This window comes from Sceloporus occidentalis, unplaced genomic scaffold (assembly GCF_023333645.1).
Source record: "Sceloporus occidentalis isolate IW3139 unplaced genomic scaffold, rSceOcc1.0.p SCAF_4, whole genome shotgun sequence".
Taxonomy (NCBI): domain Eukaryota; kingdom Metazoa; phylum Chordata; class Lepidosauria; order Squamata; family Phrynosomatidae; genus Sceloporus; species Sceloporus occidentalis.
Genome location: NW_028316984.1, coordinates 187,283,533 through 187,307,474, shown reverse-complemented (window position 1 = coordinate 187,307,474; position 23,942 = coordinate 187,283,533). Strand labels below are relative to the sequence as shown.

Here is a 23,942-nt window from a genome sequence, read left to right as displayed (position 1 = left end):
CCCTCCTACCCTAGGAAAATTTCTTGTACTTATTTGTTGCAATTGTTGCCTACTTCAGCCTGACACAAAACTGAATGCAGAATTTCCTCATTACTCCAACTAGCTACAATCACCACTAACACAGACTTCTATAGTATTTAATAAGGTTTTATTAGCCAAAGCTAGAATTACCACAAAGCATGAATATAAAAACTTCAAAAATCTTGTCTTTCTGGAAGCTTCATTCAGAAAGATCAACTTTACACAGAACATTTTGTGGTATTTGGTAAATATTACTTTACAAAAAAAAGTGTTTAATCTCATGATACAAACCCTCACCATCAGAGAAAGAGTGGCTTCTATAAAATGATACCTAAGGCAGATTTCATATATATCATTTGGATATGAGGAGAAAAAAAACCTGAGATCTACACACCTGAAAAACTATTCTCTGAAGCATCAAACAAAGTCTTTTTCCTTTTTAAATGAATTACCCAGTATACATAATCTGTACTAGAAAAGTTGTGCTATACATTTAGCCGTAGTGCAGGTCACGCTTCATCTTACGTATTGAGTGCAGACTAGATTTAACAAAATAAAGTCATAGATGCAAGGCTCTATTTAAAGCATTAATAAACTGTATACATATTGCACACTAAATAAGTGAATACTTATAGGTCAAATACTCACATTATAATTGGCCAGTGCTCACATGATAGACCACATTTAGGAGATGAGGGAAGTATGTGGATGGGAAAAGAATTCTTATTACCAAAATTTGTTACCATGTGTCAACTAGCAAGGAATAAGAAGCTTATTCTTAGAGCTGATCTTTCCCCCTTAAGTCAGAGAAGTTGTTTATTGGTCCCTAGATTCATAAAGGAGTTTTGCTGCCTGCAATGAAAGAGAAAGAATAGTGATAATTAAAAGCAAGGAGCCATCCTTAGGTAAGTTTTCAAAGCCAAGTCTTTGCTAATTAAAAAGATAAAGACATTAAAGACAGTGTTATATATTAAGATATAACTATTTACAGAAAAGAGGAGAGTGATAAATTCTAGGACAGTTGCAAGAGAGAGAGAGCTCTGTTTCTTCCCTTCAGTTTATTTTGCTATTGTACAGTGGGCCCTCCATATTCACTGGGGTTAGGGGAGCAGGGCACCCATGAAAGACTAAAGGCTGCAATTTAAAAATACACACAATTTTTTAAAAACAGAGAGAACACTTCTTTAGGAATTTCAGTGCAACTCTATGGTCAACCTCTGCCAGACGTTGACCACAGCTTCACACTGGAAGACCTACAAATGCCTAGAAAAGTGTTCTCTCTAGGAATTTCTAGGTCCTCCAGCACAACTCTATGGTTTCTTTGCAATGGATGTTGACCATAGAGTTGCACTGGAGGACCTAGAGGTTCCTAGAGAACATATTGGTTAAATCTGCAAAAGTCAAAGCCACAAATGGGGAGGGCTGGCTGTATTTATTTTTCTTGAAAAAGTTGGTTGCACCATGACAGACTTCAATAAGCCAATGACGCTGCTGTTTCTGTTACTGCTGTCACTATCCACATGAGCTACTCATTAGGAGATAATTCACTTGGCACTCTGGGAGGGGATCAGATTAGGGGATGATAAGGCTATCAAAAGCCAATTGTCTATGAAAGCAACATGCTATCTCTGAGATAAGAACACCATATTTCTGAAAGCCTACTGCTGGGGAACAGCGCTAGTGGCTATATATCTTGTTTTGGGATTTCAGAGAACTACTGAGTAAAGCCAGGTTCTAGAGTTCAGTGGATCTTAGAGATACATGATACATAAAATACTATGCTTAACATTTCTTCTGGTTACCTTATGCATTGCTGCGAGCCAGGTGGCTGACAACTTCTTATTGGAATTAAAATCTTCACCAGCAGTAAATTTAATCTGTTTGAGTTCCTCTGACCCTGGTTTCTTGTACTGAAGGAGCATGCCAGTAGCACGAGTATTGCCTCCTGGTGAAGAAAGGTAGCATCAGAAGGAGAAAATGTTTTAGATTCTTATGGAAATAGATTATGCAAGTACAGTGTGTACTTGTTTTAAGCGGCGGATCCGTTCCGGACCCCCCCCCCACGTAAAACAAAAAACGAGTATGCCTGAGCCCCATTACAAGTAACAGGGCTTGTGCTCACAGCGGCGCACTTGTGCCACAGGCACGCACACCGTTTCTTCTGGTGCATGGCGCCGGAAGAAGCAGCACTGCTTTCAGTGTATAATGCGCCCGCGTATGACATGAGCGCACTGTACATTATGATGCTTCTTGTCTAGATAGTCTCTAAATCACTTTCCAGCCCCCATCAGTGTCATATAGAATCATAGAGTTGGAAAAGACCGCAAGGGCTATATGTAGCTATGAATGTTATAAGAAGACAAACAATGTAGTTGGGATGATAAGTTCATTGGGATAGGCAAAGCCTAACACAGCTAAATAAATATCCAGATTAAGCTATAGGTCACACACTACTTTTCCTTGGGTTAGTTGTAACAACAAGAATGTGCTATCCTGAATTTCTGACACATAGAGAGCATATTGTGAACAGTACATAGTGGAGACATTACACACTGACATTTGTTTTGAAGATGTATGATTTAGGAGTCTAGAATTTAGTAGTAAATTGCAATGTCTAACTAACCTTATCTAGACAGTACTAGTCTCTCATAAATTTGTCTATTTAGTAGCAAGATTTTAGTTCAGTGTTCTTTATCACAGATAAACAAAAGGGAAGGCCATTCATGAGACATTAGGAGAAGGTGGGGTCTGCAGGAAAGGGAAGAAGGGGCACAGATGGAAATAGAACATGAACCATCATATGTTCCACCAAAATTTCTGGTTTTTCATGTTTAAGCCACCCCCTACGACAGAACAGAAATTAAATCTGCCACCCCTATTTAGCATGCACATTTCATAATCTGGGGTTTTTTTTAAAAAAAAATCTGCATCTAGCACTGAATTGAACTGGCCTTAGCTCCTGGGAACCTCAGAGAGCGGAAATTATGTCAGCTGACTTTCAAAAGGGCAATTGTGAAAGTAGTAGTGGACTTTCAGACATCAGTTTGCTTGTCTGTTTTTGAGTTGTGGGGAGGGTTTTTTGGTGACCTCCTGAGGCAGAAAAGTGGTCCCTGGCCTCTCAGAGTTCATTCATTCAGCCCAAAGGTTTTCAGTTGCAGTCCACCACTACCCTTCTTCCCTTTCAGCCCACTAATTCTGCAATAAATATTATGCAAGATGACGTAATGCATTTATTATCATCTTCCCCCCCAGAAGGGAGACTCATGGCAGATCGCAAATATAAATATAAACATATGAACAAAGTGTTTTTTAAAATGTGGTTAATCTCTATAATTAAACACACTTTAAAATGCATCCATTAAAAAGAGCAGATAAAGAAGATAGTTAGCACTTTGTTAACAATCCTTTAAGTCAGTGTATGAATAGAGCAATTAAAAAGTTGTTGGCCCACATAAAAACAAGGAACCCAGAGCTTGGAATGCCACCAAATAGACCTCTCTCACCTCTCTTCCAGACATGGTTGTGGGAATGGCAGGACTGGAAGAAGGACCTCCTCAAAGATCTTAAAGACTGCGCACACGCATATGGGAATTATGGTTCATATTGGGAGGACATCATGTTTTTAGTCTTTTTGTGAGACTGATGCTAACAGTTCAGGTTTTCTGTTATAAAATGTTCTACACTGTACACAAAAATCACCACAAAACAAAAGCAAAAAAAGACTCAAAGGTAGGTCAAATTAAACCTATGTGATATTTAATGTAAACAGAATCAACAGGAATTTTTTCTATGGAATTAACTTACATAGTTTCTGGAAATCAAACTACATACATTCCTCTGGGCCCTAGAACTTTTTTCAAACTATTGCAATATGCAGATAGTTTGACCGGATGAGAACAGCCAAGGAATGTGAGCATCAGGTACACAAGGCACACTGAACCAAAAAGGGAAAAGGATAGGAGGAAAAAGAAGACGGTGGCTCCACTGCCTGATTGTTTACCAATGATGGGACTTATGAATTTTTCTGTGATGGAACATGTTCGTTTGTAGACAATTCTTCCATTTCTAAAAAGGACAGTGTATCACAAAGTATTAAAAATCATATCCCTCATTTACAATAGCAGAAAATCTAGTTTTTTCCAGTTCAAAATGTTACTCAAGTTCCATGTCAACAATAAAAAGAAGAACTGGAAAAACATATTATCTAGATGCATTAAAACTATCCACAAATATAGAGGAGGCTTCCTAGATTTTCAGTCTGAACAGTCCACAGTGCTACATTTGGAAAGGAGACTGGGTAATTCTTAGAACTAGTCTTGTAGATAACTGCTATGATGTGTCATTTCTAATGCAGTGCATCAATTTAGATAATTCTTCAACCCATAGGCTGTAGGAACTGGATGGCTAAACCCAAATTTGGGTGGGTATAAAAAGTGATCCATTTAGAAAGTTATTTATGATCACAAAACAGCAAAACTTCTTTTAGCATTCAGAAGCATAGTTGCTTGTTTAGTTGTTATTTACTGGATAGTGGCAAACACTAGCGGCTCCACTAAGCAGCCTGCTCCACTTCCCCCCTGACTCCCCCAGTAAGTTAAAATAACTTCAGAATGCCAGCTTAAGAGGGGGGATATTTATCCAGGGAAAAGGCCTGCCCTGGTGTATCAAGCTATTTATTTATTTCAAGGATTTATGTCCTGCCTTTCTTCCACAATGAGATGAAAGGTATGGGCCTGAACAGACAGGCCAAAATAAAGCTGCTTCAGGTCACTTTGGAGGTATGCTGTTTAAATGATGCATGCATCCTAAGAGTCTGAAAGCTGTGTCAAAGTCACGCTCCAGTCCTAAAGACTGGAGCACAGCTCTGGCGCAGCTTCTGGCCTCTTAAGATGCAAGTGTCATGTAAACATCATACCTCCAAAGTGGCCCAAAGCAGGTTTATTTTGGCCTGCCTTTTCAGGTGTTTGGGCCTGTATATTTCAGCATAACTACTACTTGTCTCAGTGTTACTCCATCATGTCTGAAATTACTCAGTGGAAGAACCTCTTCTTCACTTAAGCAGATGCAATCAGAAAAATGGTAACCTCCAATTCAAACCAACCCACCCACCTAACAGAAGAAGAATCTCTGCAGTGGATACGAATAATTAAGCAATAGCAATGGCATTTGCATTTCTATACTGCTTCTCTAAGTGGTTTACGATATGTAAGCCAATTGCCCCCAACAAGCTGGGTACTCATTTAACAACTGGGAGGCTGAGTCAACTTTGGAGTTCCTGAGGATCAAACACGTTGTGGCTGCAGTACTGGCATTGAACCAATGTGCCACCAGGGCTTCTGGCGTGCTCCTAAGTGCACATACAACTTAGATACAGCTTGCTTACCCTGAGGAGTGTGTCTCTGTGTTACACAAACAGAATACTTTTGTGGCCCATTCTAAAGGGGGTACTATTGTGGCTTGCTCCATCAAGCTTAAGTCAATTTTTCTCTTTCAGCGACGACTTGTGGTAAGCAAACCATCAAGGGAAGAGGAAACAGTCAAAGTTTGGTTTGAGGTAGCCTTTCGGTTGCCAGCTGGGCCAGTCTTTTTTATACTAGATTCAAGCTGAGTACAAAATAGGATGTGTGCTTCCCTGGTGATATCACAGATAATGATGGACTCTTAAATATATGATCCAAGCAGAAACTCCCATCCCCACAAGACAAATTTATACTACAGCCTGCAGGAGGCAACATGCATTGAGCAGAAGCTACAAGGGAGGAAAACATGCTTAAGAGAACTGAGCTGCATTGCTGACCTTCCATAATGTGTTCATTTTCCAAGAGGCTGGTGTAAGTATGAATGTCTTTTTCTACATCAAGGCGACAGGCAAGCAGTGAGAGAAAGATCAATCAAAAGAAATGAGTAAGAAAATTGTTCTATTTTCAGTATACAGTACACAACCATCCAAGTATTGTAGAAATCAGTAACGAACAGGATTAAGTCAGTGTGAGAAACATACAGCAAGCTAAAGATGAGAGACATCAGGAAGAATGTGGCTTTGATCCCAAACGTTAGCACACTTCACACACTTTTAATCCTTCATTCTCCATTTCATTTTATGAAATCAAGCTTCAACATTCTAAACATTCAGCCAGTCTGCACACGAAACTTATGTACATCCTAGCTAGACATATTTTTTCAGTCTGGTTAAGGGAAATTGTCCTCATTTAGTAGTTGGCTAGGAACACTTAAAGCTTACAAAAACATCTTCAGAAAGAGTCAATAATGAGCAGCTTACCATTTAAAGCTTGGTAAGACATTTAACCTGTTTCAGTAATGTTCTCACTCAATATCCATTTAGAATTCATAACAAGATTAGCTCAACACTGAATAAAACAGAAATACTTTGTGAGGTGGAAGGCCACAAGTTTGAGATAAATGTGCCATTCTTTTATTAACACTAAAATGTTTTCATTAACAAACATGTCATTAGCACTCCCCTACCAACTGCTAGTGGCAACGACAAGTTTCTCCTAGGCATCCACATTGTGAGTCAAGAGCCCATGGTTTCTGGCATAGTCTACAACATACATTTATTTAATTATTTAAAACCCATTGGACATGTTCAGTCCATCATTGAGAATGTCCAATGTGTCATTAAGCCAGTACTTTCACCAAAGTCTCATTTTGTAAGTAATTCCATGGTTTGTACATTTTTTGAAACAAAAAGCAGACCAAGATCAAATAAATTTAACACAGAATAACTGATTTGTCCCTATCATGTGAATGTGGACTTGGGAACAAGCACTTGTTGCCAACCCTTTACCTTTTTTTTCCTCCATGCCCTCAAGCTAAATAATAGGACAAGTGTGAAGTGAACTTTAATTAGGTGTTTGTGTTTGCTGCAGAGGCTGCCACTGCTCAAAACAGGCTGTTTTACAAAACTGGAGTTCTACAAGAGCTAGTATAAAAGACTGTTTTTGGTTACCCGGCAAGCAACAAAAGAGGTACTTATTAATACTCAAAAACAAATTATCACTTCACATTTTCTTGGGCTAAGCTGACTCTATTAGAATAGAGTCTGTCCAAAGTTCTAGCAAACTCAAATAAAAGAGGGGAAGTTAAAGAAGACATATGTTTACTTCCAAAGTCTTGGAGCTTTTATTAAAAGTAGCAATTGTCTGATCAAATATAATTTAGCTGAAATCCTTCATCAGATTTTAGTGTAAACCTCTGTATGTGAAGTTAAGTGCTAAATATCCAATAACTTTCAAAAGGGAAATTTACCTATGTGTAAGACACTAACAAGAGTCCAGTCTTTGTATTTTTGTCAGTAAAAATCTATGACAAATGGCAACTGTGTAACAAATGACAACTGTGTAATTTGAAAAATACCATCCTTCATATTCTTTTACCTGATCCAGGTTTCCTCCTCTAAAATTCATGTAGGCATGACATGTTGAGAGACAGACTAGTATCTGAAGTTAGAGCAATAGCAAGTACCTTTCTATACCACTTATCAGTGCATTTAAGCACTCCCTAAGTGGTTTACAAATTGTAAGCTAATTGCCCCCAACAATCTGGGTACTCATGTTAGTGACCTCAGAAGGATGCAAGCCTGAGTCGAGCTTCAGCCCTTTTGCTGGTATTGAACTCGCAACCTTATGGTTTTGAGTGAGTGGCTGCAGTACAGGCATTTAACCACTGCGCCACTCAGGCTCATCAAGTTATGCGAAAGGTTGACCAAAGCTGGTATCAAACAACACCTGGCAGACAACACGTTTATTCAATAAACCCACACAACATTTTAACAACTAAATATAGCTTGATATAAAAGTTGGAGAAGAGTGCTGAGGAAACGTGGACAGACAGAAAGACAAACAATTGAGCCCTAGAACAAATCAAGACAGAAATCTTCCTGGAAGCCAAGATGATAAAACTGAAGCTGTTGTATTTTGGCCACATTATGAGGAGACACAACACACTTGAAAAGACAATAATGCTAGGAAAGGTGGAGGGAAGTTGAAAGAGGAAGACTGCACACCAGATGGATGGATTCCATCAGGCAGGTCATGGGCCTGAACCTACAGCATTTAAGCACAGTAGTGGAGGATAGGGCGACTTGGCGATGTCTCATCCACAGGATCTCCATGAGTCGGGGTCTACTCAAAGGTAGGTAAGGACAACAAAAGCATCTTACAAAATGTAGCATCTCTTGTCATCAAAGTAGTATGCATACCATGGCATAGTGGTTTGAGTGTTGGCCTAAAACTCTGGAGACCAAGATTCGATTCCCAGCTCAGCCCCGAAACCCACTGGGTGGCCTGAAAAGTGCTTGGCCAAGGTTTAAGTATCAAAGTATTAGAGAAAGAAACAACTTACTCTTCACTGTACATTAAAACATTATGAGACGATACACACAGAGCAACTAATTAATTGAAAGATTTACCTCCAGGAGTAAATCCCTCTGTTAGTATCTGAACCGTTGAAATCTGTGCAATTTCAATTTCGTAATGGCTCTCACCATCCAGAAACAGGTATCTACACACAAAAGAAAAGAACACTGCTTGTTTCATATATGACAGTCTGCATGTCTTGAAATATTAAGATCCACTTGAAAAAAAACACCTTGTTTTACAATTATTGATTTGACTTTTTTATATATATAAAGACAAATGTGATAGAAAGCTAATTAAACTTAGGTCAAATTCAGAGACACAGCCATGTCAGTCTGGAATATCAGTATGTAAAAGAGATCTTGCAGAACCTTTGAGACTGAGTGAACTGAGTGAAAAACACTGTAGCACTAGTTTTTGTAAACCTGGTTTACCTCCTCAGATGCATGGAGTGAACTGGTGCCCAGGAAGGATCTTTATAATCAGATTGTATGGATAGCCATAGAAATGCAAAACATGTGCATACGGTGATGAGGTGACAAGTTTAGTTTTAACTATGAAGGATCAAGGCTGCATCCGCATGGCAAAAATTATCTGGTTTGACATCCCTTTACCTGCCATGGCTCAATGCTATGGAATGCTGGGAATGGCCGTTTGTTGTGGCACCAGAGCTCTCTGAGAGGCTAAATGTCTCACAAAACTACAAATCCCAGAATTCCATAACATTGAGCCATGGTAGTTAAAGTGGTGTCAAATCAGATTACTTTTGCAGTGTGGATGCAGCCAAAAATAAGTCTAATTGTTACTGAAGTGGAAAACCAAAGTTTGAGTTTGTAGTATTGGGAAGTTTATACTCCCACGTTCACATGGTAAATTCCATCATGTACAATTGCTGGAACAGGGCATATGGACACTGTGATGGACTCAACAGATCTTTTCAAGGGAATGGTAGTATGCTCTCTTATAAAGCTTGGCTGGCAGCGAGCTCAGAAGCACACAGTAGCTCAGCTCATGCCTTAGTAGTGCCATACTTTTTTTTGATGGAGGGGGAAATCATAGTTAAATGTTCCTTCATTTAAAAAAAAAAACTACATAGAAAAAACTAAATGTTACAAACAAAGAGTTCTAGCTTAGCAAAATGATGTGCCAAAAGAAAGCGATGGGCAGGAACTCATTTATATGGAGGAATGGTAGATCTTAGGAACTTCTGTTTGCTGTCCAGACCCCAGAGGCAATCTGTCCAGTCTCAAAAAGGGCTTGGTTCTGTCTCGCTAGTTCTGTTCCAGAAAACTCATTACTGGCTAAATCTGGAAGGAGACCATAAACATACTACACATCTAAAGCCATTTCAACTATTTCTTCAATGTAAAAATCATGTCTTTGGCCAATGATACCATGTCTTGCTAGACATTCTTTGAATAATATGAAAAAAGTCTGCTGCATATAATGTAATTAATGTATGAATGGTATTCTATATTTGATCACTACTATATCTTTTAGGCAGAAAAACCAGTACCCATGGGTAGCATAACACATTTGGTGTTTTGCTGTAAAGCTCTACTGTAAACACAGAGATCAGCAATTTCCCGTTCAAGATAAAGTTCATCTGAGATGTTCTGCAGGACAATATTTCTATAGCCTTAACAGCTAGAACACTAGTTTTTTTTAAAACACCTAGAACATCAGTTTTTTTAATTATTGTTGTTCTTTGGAGAGTTGCTTCAATGGCTCTAGTGTTCTAGATTAGATTTCAATGACAGGCACTTCCAACAGTCATCATACCACTGGTTCTCACCTCTGGTTGTTGGAAAGTCGACAGACCATCATCTCTGCCTTTTCTGATGTTTCTGGAGTTACATAAAATGTAGCACCTTAATATCCAAAAAAGGGGAAAGAATGGGAAAAACTGCATTAAAATACCTAGAATAAATAATTAAGACTGCCTAGTTAATCTGGCTCTAAATCTCTTATTAGATGGAATAGTTTATTAAGCTCTCTCAGACTCATTTTGATTAAGGGGGGGGGGGGGGAGTAATGCCATAGGCTACTAAGATAAAGTGATTTAGGGATCCCAGTTTTGTTTTCTTAATAGAAAAGAACCCTGCAGTTGAACCAATACTAGCTCCTTTCAGCCTTGTCAATGAAAAGAAAATGTAAGTTCCTGTCCTTGGAGTACAGTTAAGAATAAGCAGAAAAATCACTATGAGTAATAAAGAAAACTTTTTTGTAATAATGTCTGAATAACCAGGAGCCCTCGTGGCACAGAGGTTAAATTCAAATTCACAAGGTTGTGAGTTCAATCTCAGAGCTCCAAGATTGACTTAGCCTTCCATCCTTTCATAGGTCAGTAAAATGAGTACCCAGCTTGTTGGGGGCAATTGGCTTACAGACTGTAAACTGTTTAGAGAGTGCTGAGTTTCCCTATTAAGTGGTATAGAAATGTAAATGCTATTGCTATTGCCAATAACAGATTAACTATGAAGATTTCATGAAGACTGAAGTTATGGGGAAAAAATCATAAACTTTAGGAGGAATATCCTGATAGTAAGAGCTATTTAATAGTGGGACTGACTATACTTGAAAGCGGTGGAAGCAATGATTGAAGGGCACTTTAGCTATGGATTTCTGCAGCTGCAGATGGCTGGACAACATGACCCTTGGGATCCCTTGCAATACTATGATGAGGCACAGAAATGTCACCAAAATCCAAACAGATCTACTTCTCTTTTCTTCACCATCACCAAATCTTTACATTTCCCCTTGCAACAGCCATGCTATAAAACCTCTCCTAGAAGAGGTGAAAAACAAAACAAACAGTAACTGAAAGGCAGAAAAGGTCAAAGCTATACATCAAAGTTTGCAGACAAATACTAGGTAAAGGAAACAGTGATTCCGAGTAACACTATGTGCTTAGCTCCCAGAGTAAGACTTTTTTTTATGGATGGTACAAATATGAGGATCAGTATCAATATCATTATCATACAATATCAATTTCTATTTTCCTGCCATAATTATATACTAAAACGTCGCATCCTTTAGGGTTCTACACATCCCAACCTCAAGTCTATCAACAGAAATATGTATATCCTTCTTACTCAGAACTTATCTCCCTCCCTCCCTTATTTTTCAGCCCGAGCAGCATTCAGCAGCAAGGTGTGGGAGCCTGAAAAGTGACTGCAATGACCATCTTTAGTAGGGATGTACTGTATAAGTCTCTCTGCAGAGAGGATTTAGTGGCCATTTTTAATAGGGGCTTACGGTATATAAGCCTCATGAGGTTTGGCAGTCTTTCTGAGGCTAGCAAATCACACTGTTGTTTCCAATGTCAGATTAAATATAAAACTCTAAAGTCAAATTATCCTTCCACATATCAGTGAGACACAGTGAAAACCGAATTAATAAGCATCCCTTGGTCAATACTTACCATTCATAAGTACTTTGAGCTGTTTGTCATAGAACTCTGTTTCTTTTTGAGAAACCAGAGCACATTCAGCGCACTGGCGCACAGGATCAACAAAGCACATACGAGGCAGAGGCACTTTCTTGCTGCAGCATTTGTCACAAAAGCACTTTCCACATCTTCTGCAGTGGTGCTAATAGAAAAAGCAGGAAAAATATTTAGTAGAGCTGGAACTTTGCATTAAAAATTCTGGCATATGACAAGTGCCATTGAACAGAACTGAAATACATGAATAGTTAAACATAGTATGGGTATACATGTGGAGGAGAGAACCTTGAGATCCCTAGTTAAGCCCCTGACTGATTGTCTGAAAACCTAGGATAAAAAGAATTATAATCTATGCAATATTCCCATATGGCTTTTCAGTTATAATGCATTACTCCCTGTACAGTACTCTACTTCTCATAAAAGTCTAATGAAGCCAACTACTTTAACACAGTAAAGTTGCCCTCCCTCTTTCTTGTCCCGATAAATCACAATAGAATTCCAAAACAGTGAAATCTGGTATTTTATGACATCCAAGTTTTGTCTGGGTTTTGAAAAGATGTGTAAAGACCAGCAATTTGACCAGCTTCTTAACACACTTAAGAATCTCCACGGCCAGCACAGAACCTCTCAACTCTTTTTCTTTTCCTTTCATTCAAAAGAGAATGAAACAGCAAATTACTCTCCATTCAGCCCCAAAGAGTCCTATTTCTGTTTCACAGACTCATAGCAACGTAGAATTACAAACAGCCTGCTGGGTCACCTCCCCTGCCAGAAATTCAATGCTTTTAAACTAAACATTTTCAAGTGAGGGACATACCTTATAAACCAAGGAATCAACACAATCTGTGATAGATAACAGTTTTTAGACAGATCGGCTAGATGCATAAACTATAGGATAATGATATTGCACGCACCTGAGGAACTTTTAAGATTACTAGGGATGAGGGCGCAAAGCATTCCCAGAGAGATGTCAAAGCCACAATTATGCCTTACAAGTTTGCCTACCCAGAAAGATAAGCTGTTTAAAGTCCAAGAGCCAACATGGTGGAGTGGTTTGAGTGTTGGGCTAGGATGAGGGGAGACCAGGGTTTGAATCCCCACTCAGCTATGGAAACACACTGTGTGACTTTAGGCATGTCACACACTCTCAAGCTTAGGGGAAGGCAATGGCAAACCTCCTCTGAACAAATCTTCCCAAGAAACCCCTGTGATAGGGTTGCCATGAGGCAGAAATGACTTGAAGGCAGGCAACAATAACAGCGAAGTCCATGAATTAGCCAAAATTGCCCATTCCAAGATAAACAGAAATGAGAGATACCATCCTACTAATGATGCTCACTTGTGGTATTGTCTATGGCTCTGAATGCAAGCAACTCTTCATGAATGCATGAAGAAAGGAACCACTGATTGCTTCCAGAGTGTTTACAGTTTTCAGTGAAACTTTTCTTACAGCAAAGGAGACAAACATTGGAGCCTTCCCATCCATGGGTGTTTGGTTCTGCAGATGGGAAAAAACACGGATGCTGAAGCTCCGTATTATTCAGTGGGTGGCAATGTATGTGCACCCACGCCACCACTGAATAACATGGGCCATGACAATTTGCGGGCGGTCAAATCCTTGGATTGCTAGCTTACCGATAAGGCAGGCCCACTGTATATTCAGTTAAGAGAGACCTGCATCATTAGCTCTCTGGAGTTCTCATTAAAATTTACTACCACACTTGTGACTTTGCTAAAGATATTTTGAACAAAGATTAATAGGTCAGTGTACATGTTGTATCCAACCTCTTACCTTTCTGGTTATGAAGTCAAATTTTGTACTGCACTGCATGCATCGGGGACACTGGAAGACAGTAACATAAAAGATGTGAAGATCTGATATAGTACTCTGGGCCAGAGATGGAAAGAATGCATTGCAAGTTACAGAACAGATTTCTCTCTTCTGATATTTTTTTCTACATTCATACACATTTCTTTGCATATTTATACATGTTTCCTCTCAGTCTGTCATTTCTTCTTTTACAGAGATGTTCTTCTCTGTAGAAAACCATCTACAGCTAAGGAATTTGCAGGAGAAAATGGCTTCAAAGATAACCCATACAGGGTATTTCCAGCTAATCTTTCATTCCTATGACCTCTTCTGTAAACCCCAAACATAGTGAAGTTAGACCTGGCATTGTTTAAATTTAGTTAAACAAGCGCTCTTTATTCATGACTTCCCAGGCAGAAAATAGAAAACAAGCTTGCTCCATCCTCAATATGACATCCCTTCAAATATTTGAACAGGGCTATCATGTCACCTCTTAACCTTCTCTTCTCCAGACTAAACATAACCAGCTCCCTAAGTCTCTCCTCATAGGGCATGGTTTCCAGACCTTTCACCATTTTGGTCACCTGCCTCTGGACATGCTGCAGTTTCTCAACATCCTTTTTGAACTGTGGTGCTGAGAACTGGACACCACAGTTTGACCAAAGCAAAATAAGAATGGTACTATTACTTCCCTCCGTTTAAACAATATACTCCTATTGATGAATCCTAGAGTTGCATTGGCTTTCTTGGCTGCTGTATTACATAGCTGACTCATATTCAGTCTGTGGTCCACTAAGACTCCTAGATCCCTTTCGCATGTACTGCTGTCAAACCAGGTGTCCTCCATTCTATATCTGTGTATTGCATTTTTACTGACCTACATTTCTCCCTGCTGACATTCATTTTGTTGGGTTTTGGCCCAGCTTTATAATCTGTTAAGGTCATTTTGAATTCTGATCTTTCCTCTGGGGTATTAGCTATCCCTCCTAATATGGTGTCATCTGGAAATCTGATAAGTGTGACTGCTATTTCACCATCTAAATCTTTGATAAAGATACTGAGTAGAAATGGACCCAGGACAGAACCCTGTGGCTGCCCACTAGCCATTGAAGTGGAGCCACTATTGAATATTCTTTGGGTTCGGTCAGTTAACCAATTACAAATCCACCTAACTATCGCAATGTCTAATCCACATTTTACTAGCTTATTTGCAAGGATATTATAGGGGACTTTGTCAAAGGCCTTACTGAAATCAATAAACATTCCCTTCCTCTATCAAGCATGTGAATCCATACAAAAAAGAGAGATAAGATTAATCTAGCATGATTTGATTTTTTTGGGTAACCCATGCTGACTTTTAATAATCACAGCAATTTTTTCTAAGTGTTTATAGACTGTCTGTCTAATTATTAATCTTTCCTGGTATTGATGTCAAGCTGACTTTGTGGCAATTATTTAGGTCCTCTTTCCCCCCCTTCTTTTGAAGATGGGAAAGCATTTAGTCATCCCTCCATATTTGCAGCTTTGATATTTGCGGATTTGATTATTCATGGATTTCATTAATATGTTCTCTCTAGGACTGTCTAGGTCCTCCAGTGCAACTCTGTGGTCAACTTTAACTAAAAGTTGCACTGAAAGACCATTTGTAGCTACTCCAGTGCCATTCTATGGTCAGTGTATGTTGGACATTGACCACAGAGTTGCACTGGAGGACCTAGAGATTCCTAGAGAGGTGTCCTCTCAGGGAAAAAGTGTTTTGTTATTTGCGGTTTTTCCATATTCACGGGGGTCTTGTTCCCCTAACCCTAGCAAATATGGAGGGACAACTGTATACTCCTCCAGTCTGCTGGGGCTTCTGTTCTCCAGGAATTCTCAAAGATTATTGCCAGTGGCTCTGAGATTATTTTTGCCAGTTACTTTAACACCTTTGGATGTAGTTCATCTGACCCCAGAGACTTGGATTCATTTAGAGAAGCCAGGTATTCCTGTATTACCTCTTTACCTATTCTGTGTTGCATTTCCCCCACTGGATCATCTGCTCTTTTCCCCAGGCTGAGCACTGTTCTCTTTTTCAGAGAAGACCAAGGCAAAGAAGGTGTTGAGTAGTTCTGCGTCTTCTCTGTTCCCTGTTAGCATTTCACCATCTTCTCCATGCAGCAGCCCTACCATTTTCTTCTTTTTCTTTTTGCTACAGGCATACCCCCCAAAAGCCCTTTTTATTGTTTTTAACCTCTCTAGCAAGTCTGAGCTCGTTCTGAGCTTTAGCTTTTCTAACTTTCTCCCTACATGAGCTGGATATTTGTTTGAATTCTCCTCCTCCATTCCCCCTCCCCCTCATTTTTTGTACATGTCCCTTTTGAGTCTTAGCTCAGTTGAATGTTCTTTAGAGATCCGCAGAACTGTTTACAAGACAGGCAATGCAAAATGAAAGCTCCTTACGGTTGCCTCAAATAGTGAAGGAAGTACAGCAACCAACAATGGGGGGGGGGGGGGGAATCTTAAATGGTAAATAGGGGGGGGGGCGGGGTTTCCCCCCACAAATAATATCTCAAAGAATGACGCCTTTGAACAAATAATTTCTTCTTGTTCTTTTACTTCTGCAGTCAAACTGCTATGAAAATTTTGTGAAGAAATTTCACAGAACAACAATGAATAGAATCTTTACACTCATCTGATTTGACATCAGCCAAATCGCTTTTCCAGCATGATGCTCAACAGAAAAACAACAGAGAGCACTCGCTGCTAGTTAGGTACAGGCTTCAGTGTCACAGACATTTCATCAACAATTCCCAGTTGCATAACAAAAATCTTATGCATGGTTCAAACTTAACTGTATGATGGAAATATCAGAAACAGAAGCATTTTTTTACAGCTGAACACACTAGTTTAGATCCAGGATCTGCCTTCCACTGATAGAAGATGCATTCGCTCATCTTGGTACTATTCCCCTTTTCGTGTGCTCTCCCCTCGTACCTTCTCGGCTTTCTCACAGCAAATGCCAAAATAATTCATTCTCTTAGTTCTGACAACTACATCAGTTCTACCCCTAGGACTCCCCAAGAGCAACAAAAAGAGCTCCCTTCCAAAATGAACTGCTTGAAGTCCACTGGCTGGATGTCCACTTCTGGTCTTGGAAAACCATAAAACATATTAAACAGTGCAGGAAGGCAATGCAATCTCTTTAAAAGGTTAGCTGCTGCTTCTGGACTTCTTCTAAGAGAGACAACTCCCCCTTTTCTGGCCAAAAACTGGAGATAGCAAGAGCTGCAAAACAAGCTAAAGTGGCTCCAGGGCCACAGTTTGCTCAGCCCCCCCCCCCCCCCCCCCATAAATACTTATTTTATTTATTCCATTTATATGCTGTCTTGCTCCTGGTGTGGGACCCAAGGCAGCTCACAAACTTTGAACAAACACTTGATAACAAAAATTAAGACACGAATGAAACAGACATAACAGTTCCGCCTATTTTCCTTTGCTATCAGCTATACCCCAAGCACCAGTGATGTACTGAAATCTTTTAGTCCAAGTCTTAAGTCAAGCTTCTAGTCTCTAGTTCAGTCTCAAGTCCTTGCAAGATACAGTTGGCCCTTGGTATCCTCTGGGGTTTGGTTCCAGGACCACCCGTGGATACCAAAATTTATGGATACTCAAGTCCCATTAAATAAAATGGCAAAATCAAGGTTTGCTTTTTGGAATTTATGTATTTTTAAAATATTTTCAAGCTGTGGACACTTGAATCCAAGGATTAAAAAATCAGTGGATAGAGGGCTGACTGTACTTTCAAGCTGAGTTTCAAATCTGTGAGACAACTTTAACAGGAAAAAAAAAGAAGAGGTGATGCATGTTTCTTGGAGGGGAACAACAGACACGTTAGGCAATGGGATTGAGGTGGGGCTTGGGGTCTGCCAGGCAGTTGTTCCCACTACAAATCAGAGAAGCCTTGTAAAGTTTTCCTAAAACTTCTACCTCAAGCTTGGTGCCTAACATTCCCCTTCGAGAAATGCGCCCCATGCTTTTAGAATGGATCCTGCCTACTGCTAGAAGTGTATGACACCATCAAGTAAGTCACTATGGATATACAAGTCTTGACTTGAGTTGAGTCAGTGTGTCATTTATTGCTGAGTCAAGTCCAATTCAAGTCACTGAAGTGACTTACAGTACATCTGAGTCAATCCACTCATGTCTACATCACTGCAAAGCACCCACCCAGAACATGCAAGAGGAGCTTCTTCTCCTTTTTTAAAAAACTATTGTTGTATCTCTCAAAGCTTCTCTCTTTTGTTAAATCCTTCACTTGATACTGGGTTTCTCAACCAGCATTCCCTGGAACTCTAGGGTTCTGCAGGAAATCCCTACAGGTTCCATGAGAGATCATGACTGAAAAAAACAAAACCCAAACACTTCCTTAAAGCTGTACATATAATAGATTTTATGCACGGTTTCCCCATGGTCTTAAAATTATTTCAGGGGTTTAAAGGTTTAAATGTGGGTGTTTTTTTTCCAAACTGTTTAAAGCCCTCCATAACTGCCATCCACTGGCCTGAGAGGGAGTTCACCAGGCAGGTCCAGCCTGAGAGGAAGGAGACGCCACTCTCCATAACTGCCAGCCGCCAGCCTGAGAGGGAATTCACCAGGAAGGTCCAGCTCCATCAGGGCCAGCCTGAAGGAAGGAGACTCTGCCCTCCATAACTGCCATCCGCCGGCCTGAGAGGGAGTTCACCAGGCAGGTCCAGCTCCATCAGGACTAGCCTGGAAGAAGGAAGAGCCCTCCCTCCAATCCATCTGCCTTGGTCCAGGCCTCAGAGGGAGAGAAGAACCACTGGACCTCATCCCCTTTCCCTCCACCATTCCCTTCTCCTTTTGTTTTGTGTCTTTTAGATTGTAAGCCTGAGGGCAGGGGACTGTCTGATTAAAAATAATAATTGTAAGCCGCTCTGAGAGCCATTAAGGCTGAAGGGTGGGATATAAATACCTAAATAAATAAATAAATAAATAAATAAATAAATAAAGGTTGAGAAATGCTGCCTTAACCATTTGTCTTCATCCCCTACTGACATGAAGCATATCTGTATATAACTCCAATGAATAAATGCATCTTTCCTCTTTTACTGCATCTTTCTTTTTCCTATGGCTATGAACTTTTTTTAACTAGAAGCTCCTTGGGGTAGGGATTTATCGCCTTACCTGTTTTCGGAATACCTAAACCATAAACACTGATGGTGCTGTACCACTATTATTCTCATTTTAAGGCAAAGCTCTAATCTGAAAAAGAGACCTTTGGTGAACAACCATCAAATGAGACTAGAGTCATACCAGGAAATGGGAGACATCAAGTTACTGTAAAGAAGGAAGATACACAGATGAGACTAGAGAACAAAAAAGGGAGTGTGTTAACATCAGAGCTGGGGCTGGTTCTACACATTTCAACTGTAGGGAACAAAGTCTATTGCAGTGGTCCCTCCACATTCGCTGGAGTTATGGGTGAAGGACCCCTGTGAATGTGGGAAAACCGCAAATAAAAAAAAGCCACTATTCCTTTTAATCTAAAAGAACACCTCTCTAGGTCTTCCTGTGCATCTCTATAGTCAACATCTGCCAGAAGTTGATCACAGAATCATGCAGCAAATAGAGATGAGATAAGCTCCCCGTGCTCTAACTGGTTTATTCAGTGTTTATTCAGTGTTCAAAAGGCCCCATGCATTTCAGCCACACTAGGCCTTCTTCAGGGGCTGAAAACAAATATAAATACACTAAAAATATAATATTTAAAAAAACAGGACAACACTTGCAAACTATGATGTCCTTATAGATCTTGTCAAAGCTATACATCCTCTTTGAGAGAAATCTCTGGAGTTATAACCACTCTCCAAATTACCTTGGATATGTCTTGGGTCTGGACACAGGGACAAATGATGCAATCTCTCCTGATACTTGCTCATTCTATTCATGTCCTTAAATAACTATATTACATTCATACCCATATCTGCGTTCTGATATATAATTTCTCTTTTCAGATTAGAGATTGTAGGTTGAAATCATGCCTACAAATGCCTAGAGAAGTGTTTTCTCTAGAAACCTCTAGGTTCTCCAGCACAAATCGATGGTCAACTTCTGGAGGACCTAGAGATTCCTAGAGAGAACATATTAATCAAAAGGGTAAATAATCAAATTCACAAAAGTCAAAGCCACAAATGTGGAGGGCCATCAGTCTACAGAGGGATTGCAATAATACTATTAGGACTGTAACAGTGTCTTCTCCCTTTCACATTACACAGCTGTATATATAGATTAAAATACAGGGGAACTGAACCATAAGGAAACAGAGGCTGTTATATAGGCTATACCTCTCCATTTTACCAAAATATGGTGTATACGTCAAACTAGAACTGGAATACACAGCTCCATCTCTTAAATCTGACTACCTTCCCCCCACCTTCATCTCTGGTTGGGCTGGAGAAAAGTAGGTTTAAACAACCTCCAAAATGTTTTTGATTTTGTTGTTTAAACCAGTTACTTGCATTAAAGTGTAGGACTACATCCAGAAGATTACAAATTATAAACCACATTTGTGTTTGTTGTGTTACAGTATTTGTGTTTGATAAAAAAAGAATTAGAAGAAGAAAGAAAATGAACCAGTAAAATGCAGTCCAGATGTCAGGGCCACTTGCTTTAATAATAATTGTTCTTTAAAGTGCTCTTTTAAAGCAAGTTGCTTTGAATGATCTTACGTTAATTGAGGGATCCATTTCTGAATGTAAATTCTTGCTCTATAAAATAACGTGCTTTAAAAGAAGCGACTGGCACTAACCATGAATAACTGCCAAGCTGTTAACACTGAACTGTTTGAATTCAAACATTTGTTGTTGTTGTTCCAGTATGAGCTGTTCAACAGTGGAAGACGCTCTTTCAGAAGGTGGTGGAGTCTCCTTTTTTTGAGGTCTTTAAACCAAGAAAATTAATCTTAACAGAGAGAAATGTAGGATACTGCACTGACTTGGTCAGTAAAAATGCAATGCACAGATATAGGATGAAGGACACCTGCTTGACAGTGGTACATGGGAAAAGGATCTAAGAGTCTTAGTTCCTACTTCTCGGGCAGATTCCAGATGGTGCAGTTGGGGGACACTTGCTCTTCTAAGAGGGAACTTACATCTGGTGTCCCTCAGGGAGCTATCTTGTCCCCCACTTTGTTTAACATTTACATGAAACCACTGGGAGAGATCATCCGGAGACATGGGGCACGGTGTTATCAGTATGCTGATGACACCCAAATATGCTTCTCTGTCTCTCCGACTGATGCAGTGACTAAGGATGGAGTCTCTCCTTTGAACGCCTGCCTGGAGTGGTAATGGGCTGGATGAGGGAAAACAAACTCAGTCTGAATCCAGAGAAAACGGAAGTGCTTGTGATAGGCTCCCCAGGCCTGGGGAAGGAAGTTTATCCACCTGTCCTGAATGGGGTCACACTTCCCCTGAAGGATGAAGTTCGCAGTTTAGGAGTACTTCTGGAATCGTTTCTGCAGTTGACATCTCAAGTAGATGCGACAGTCAGAAGTACTTGCTATCAACTTCGATTGATACGCCAACTGCGACCCTATCTAATAATAAATAATAATAAATGTTTTATTTGTATACCGCCCTTCCGTAAGATCTGGGCCAAAGGGATCTTGAAACCGTGGTACACGCTCTGGTAACCACTTGTTTAGATTTCTATAATGCGCTCTACATGGGGCTACCCTTGTACCAAGCCTGGAAGCTTCACTAGTACAAAACATGGCAGCCAGATTGGTCACCGGCGCATCCAGGTTTGACCACATAACACCTATTCTGAAAAATCTCCACTGGCTGCCCATTCGCTTCTGAGCACAATACAAGGTGTTGGTTATTACCTATAAAGTCCTACATGGCTTGGGCCTGAGTTACTTGAGGGACCGCATCCCCCCATATAATCCGCCCCACACACTCAGAACAACCAGGAAGAGCTTGCTAGAAATTCCACCTTCTAAATATGTCATTACTTCCCAGATGGCCTTCTCAGTAGCGGCCCCACAAATCTGGAATAGTCTTCCCGACGAACTCCGTCTTATCACCCCCCTGGAAACATTTAAAAAGAGGCTTAAAACCTTCCTCTTCTGTCAAGCCTTCCCCCCGGAAAATGAAGTCGTGTACTCTGATCCCATTGACTCTCTACCTCACCCAATTGATTGATTGAATGATTGTTTTTAGATTGCATATTGTACTTAGTGCTCTTGGTTTTATCTATTTTATGATGTTTTTGTAATTGGTTTTTAACTCTATGTAAACCGCTTTGATCTTTGGAAAAGCAGTATATAAATAAAAATTTATATATTATATTTATATATTAGTGGACCACAGACTGAATATGGGTCAGCCATGTAATACAGCAGCTAAGAAAGCCAATGCAATTCTAGGATTCATCAACAGGAGTACATTGTCTAAACTGAGGGTACCACTCTTATTGTGCTTTGGTCAGACCTCACTGGAATGCTGTGTCAAGTTCTGGGCACCAAGTTCAAAAGGATGTTCAGAGACTGGAGTCATGTGTCCAAAGGAGGGCGACTAAAATGGTGAAGGGTCTGGAAACCATGTCCTATGAGCAAGGACTTGGGGAGCTGGGGATGTTTAGCTTGGAGAAGAGAAGGTTAAGAGGTGATATGATAGCCCTGTTTAAATACCTGAAGGGATCTCATACTGAGGAGGAAGCAAGATTGTTTTCTGCTGCTGTAGAGAACAGAGCCCAGAGCAATGGATGGAAGCTGCAGGAAAAGAGATTCCACCTCAACATTAGGAGGAACTTCCTGAGAGTAAGGGCTGTTCGACAGAGGAACACACTCCTTCCTCAGAGGGCAGTGGAGTCTCCCTCCTTGGAGGTCTTTAAACAGAGGCTGGATGGCCATCTGTCAATGGGGATGCTTTGATTGAGAGTTCCTGCATGGCAGAAGGGGGTGGGACTGGATCAGGGCCCTTGAAGCGTCCGTCTCCCAACCCTTCTATGGTTCTACTTATCATTTGATTATTATATTTATTGGCTTTATTGGTTTTATTTATTTATTTATTTTATTAACTATTACTAACAACATTTTATTACTTATAATTTATTTACTTATTTCATTTCATTATTTATTTGTTATTGATTTTTTATATTTATTAATTTTATTTAATTATGTATTTATTATATTTATTTTATTTATTATTAGTTTACCATATTATTATTATTATTATTATTTATTTCATTTATTTTTACTGGGACTCAAAGAGCGGCTTCATAGTTATGTTCATTCATTATATTTATTGCTATTTTATTTATTATTGTTGTTGTTGTTTATTTAATATATTTATTATTTTCATTTATTTTTATTATTCATCATCTATAAACTGGGAACAATTCTGAAAAGCAGGAAAGAGGTGGGCTAAAAAGAATGTATATAAATAGATATAAATAAACAATGCTTTAAAAAGATTACACTGTTAAAACAGACAGCTATGAAAAGAATAAAACACACTTCAAAAAGGGCTCTGGGACCAGGGTTCGAATCCTGCCTCTCTCTCTCTCTCTCTCTCTCTCTCTCTCTGAGGGAAAGGCCGAGGCGAAGCCCCTCCGAAGGAACCTTGCCAAGGAAGCCCCTGGAGAGGGGTCTCCATAATAGCCCTCACCTCCTTGTCGGGGACCCACGGAGGCTCTTCCAGCCCGAAAGGACTCCGCGAGGCCCGGCTTTCGGGAACCATCCGGAGCCCGCTGGGAGAGCGGACCAACTTCTTCCCATCGAGGGCCTCCCGCCCCGACATTTTTACCTCAGGACCTCCACCACCACCGCAGCCGCCACACGGCGACACGCCCAAACCCCACCCCCATTCGTTTCTGTCCAATAGGAACCCAGTAGCCTGCTTCGGTTATCCAATCAGCGCCTCTCAAAATAGACCGACATCTTTTCTAGCCAATGATAGCCGCTGTCTCCACAGGGCGATACGTCCAAGCCCCACCCACTCCCTGTCCTTACTGCCCAGTAGGGACGCAGTAGCCTGCTTAGGTTATCCAATCAGAGACTCCCGAAATAGATAGACGTCTATTCTAGCCAATGACAACCGTCGCTGCACCTTCCACCCCAGCCGCGGGCACGCCCAAACCCCACCCCTTTCCTACTACTACCCAATAGGAACCCTGTACTTTGCCCCATCTATCCAATCAGCGTTTTTAAAATAAATCGACGTGTGTTTTACCCAATAAAAGCCTTCGCCGCCGCTTCCACCACATCCGCGGATTCTAC

The 23,942-nt window shown here is 40.2% G+C and overlaps 1 protein-coding gene across 3 annotated transcripts; it reads right to left on the bottom strand.

Moving 5' to 3' along the window:
- Positions 1-126: 126 nt before the first annotated feature.
- Positions 127-23,513, bottom strand: ZFYVE21 (zinc finger FYVE-type containing 21). Of its 3 annotated transcripts, none has more exons than XM_089522626.1 (8): positions 23,332-23,513; positions 13,640-13,690; positions 11,824-11,992; positions 10,195-10,270; positions 8,453-8,544; positions 5,819-5,872; positions 1,824-1,966; positions 127-873 (listed from the first exon to the last, which is right to left on the bottom strand). In XM_089522626.1, exons 1-8 carry the CDS (start codon positions 23,461-23,463, stop codon positions 838-840), a joined length of 753 nt encoding a protein of 250 aa, XP_089378752.1. In that variant the 5' UTR covers positions 23,464-23,513; the 3' UTR covers positions 127-837. The 3 variants fall into 3 exon arrangements, with proteins under 3 accessions (XP_089378752.1, XP_089378753.1, XP_089378754.1); XM_089522628.1 differs by lacking the exon at positions 127-873 and adding an exon at positions 4,022-4,086 and having other exon boundaries at positions 1,880-1,966; XM_089522627.1 differs by lacking the exon at positions 5,819-5,872.
- Positions 23,514-23,942: the final 429 nt, after the last annotated feature.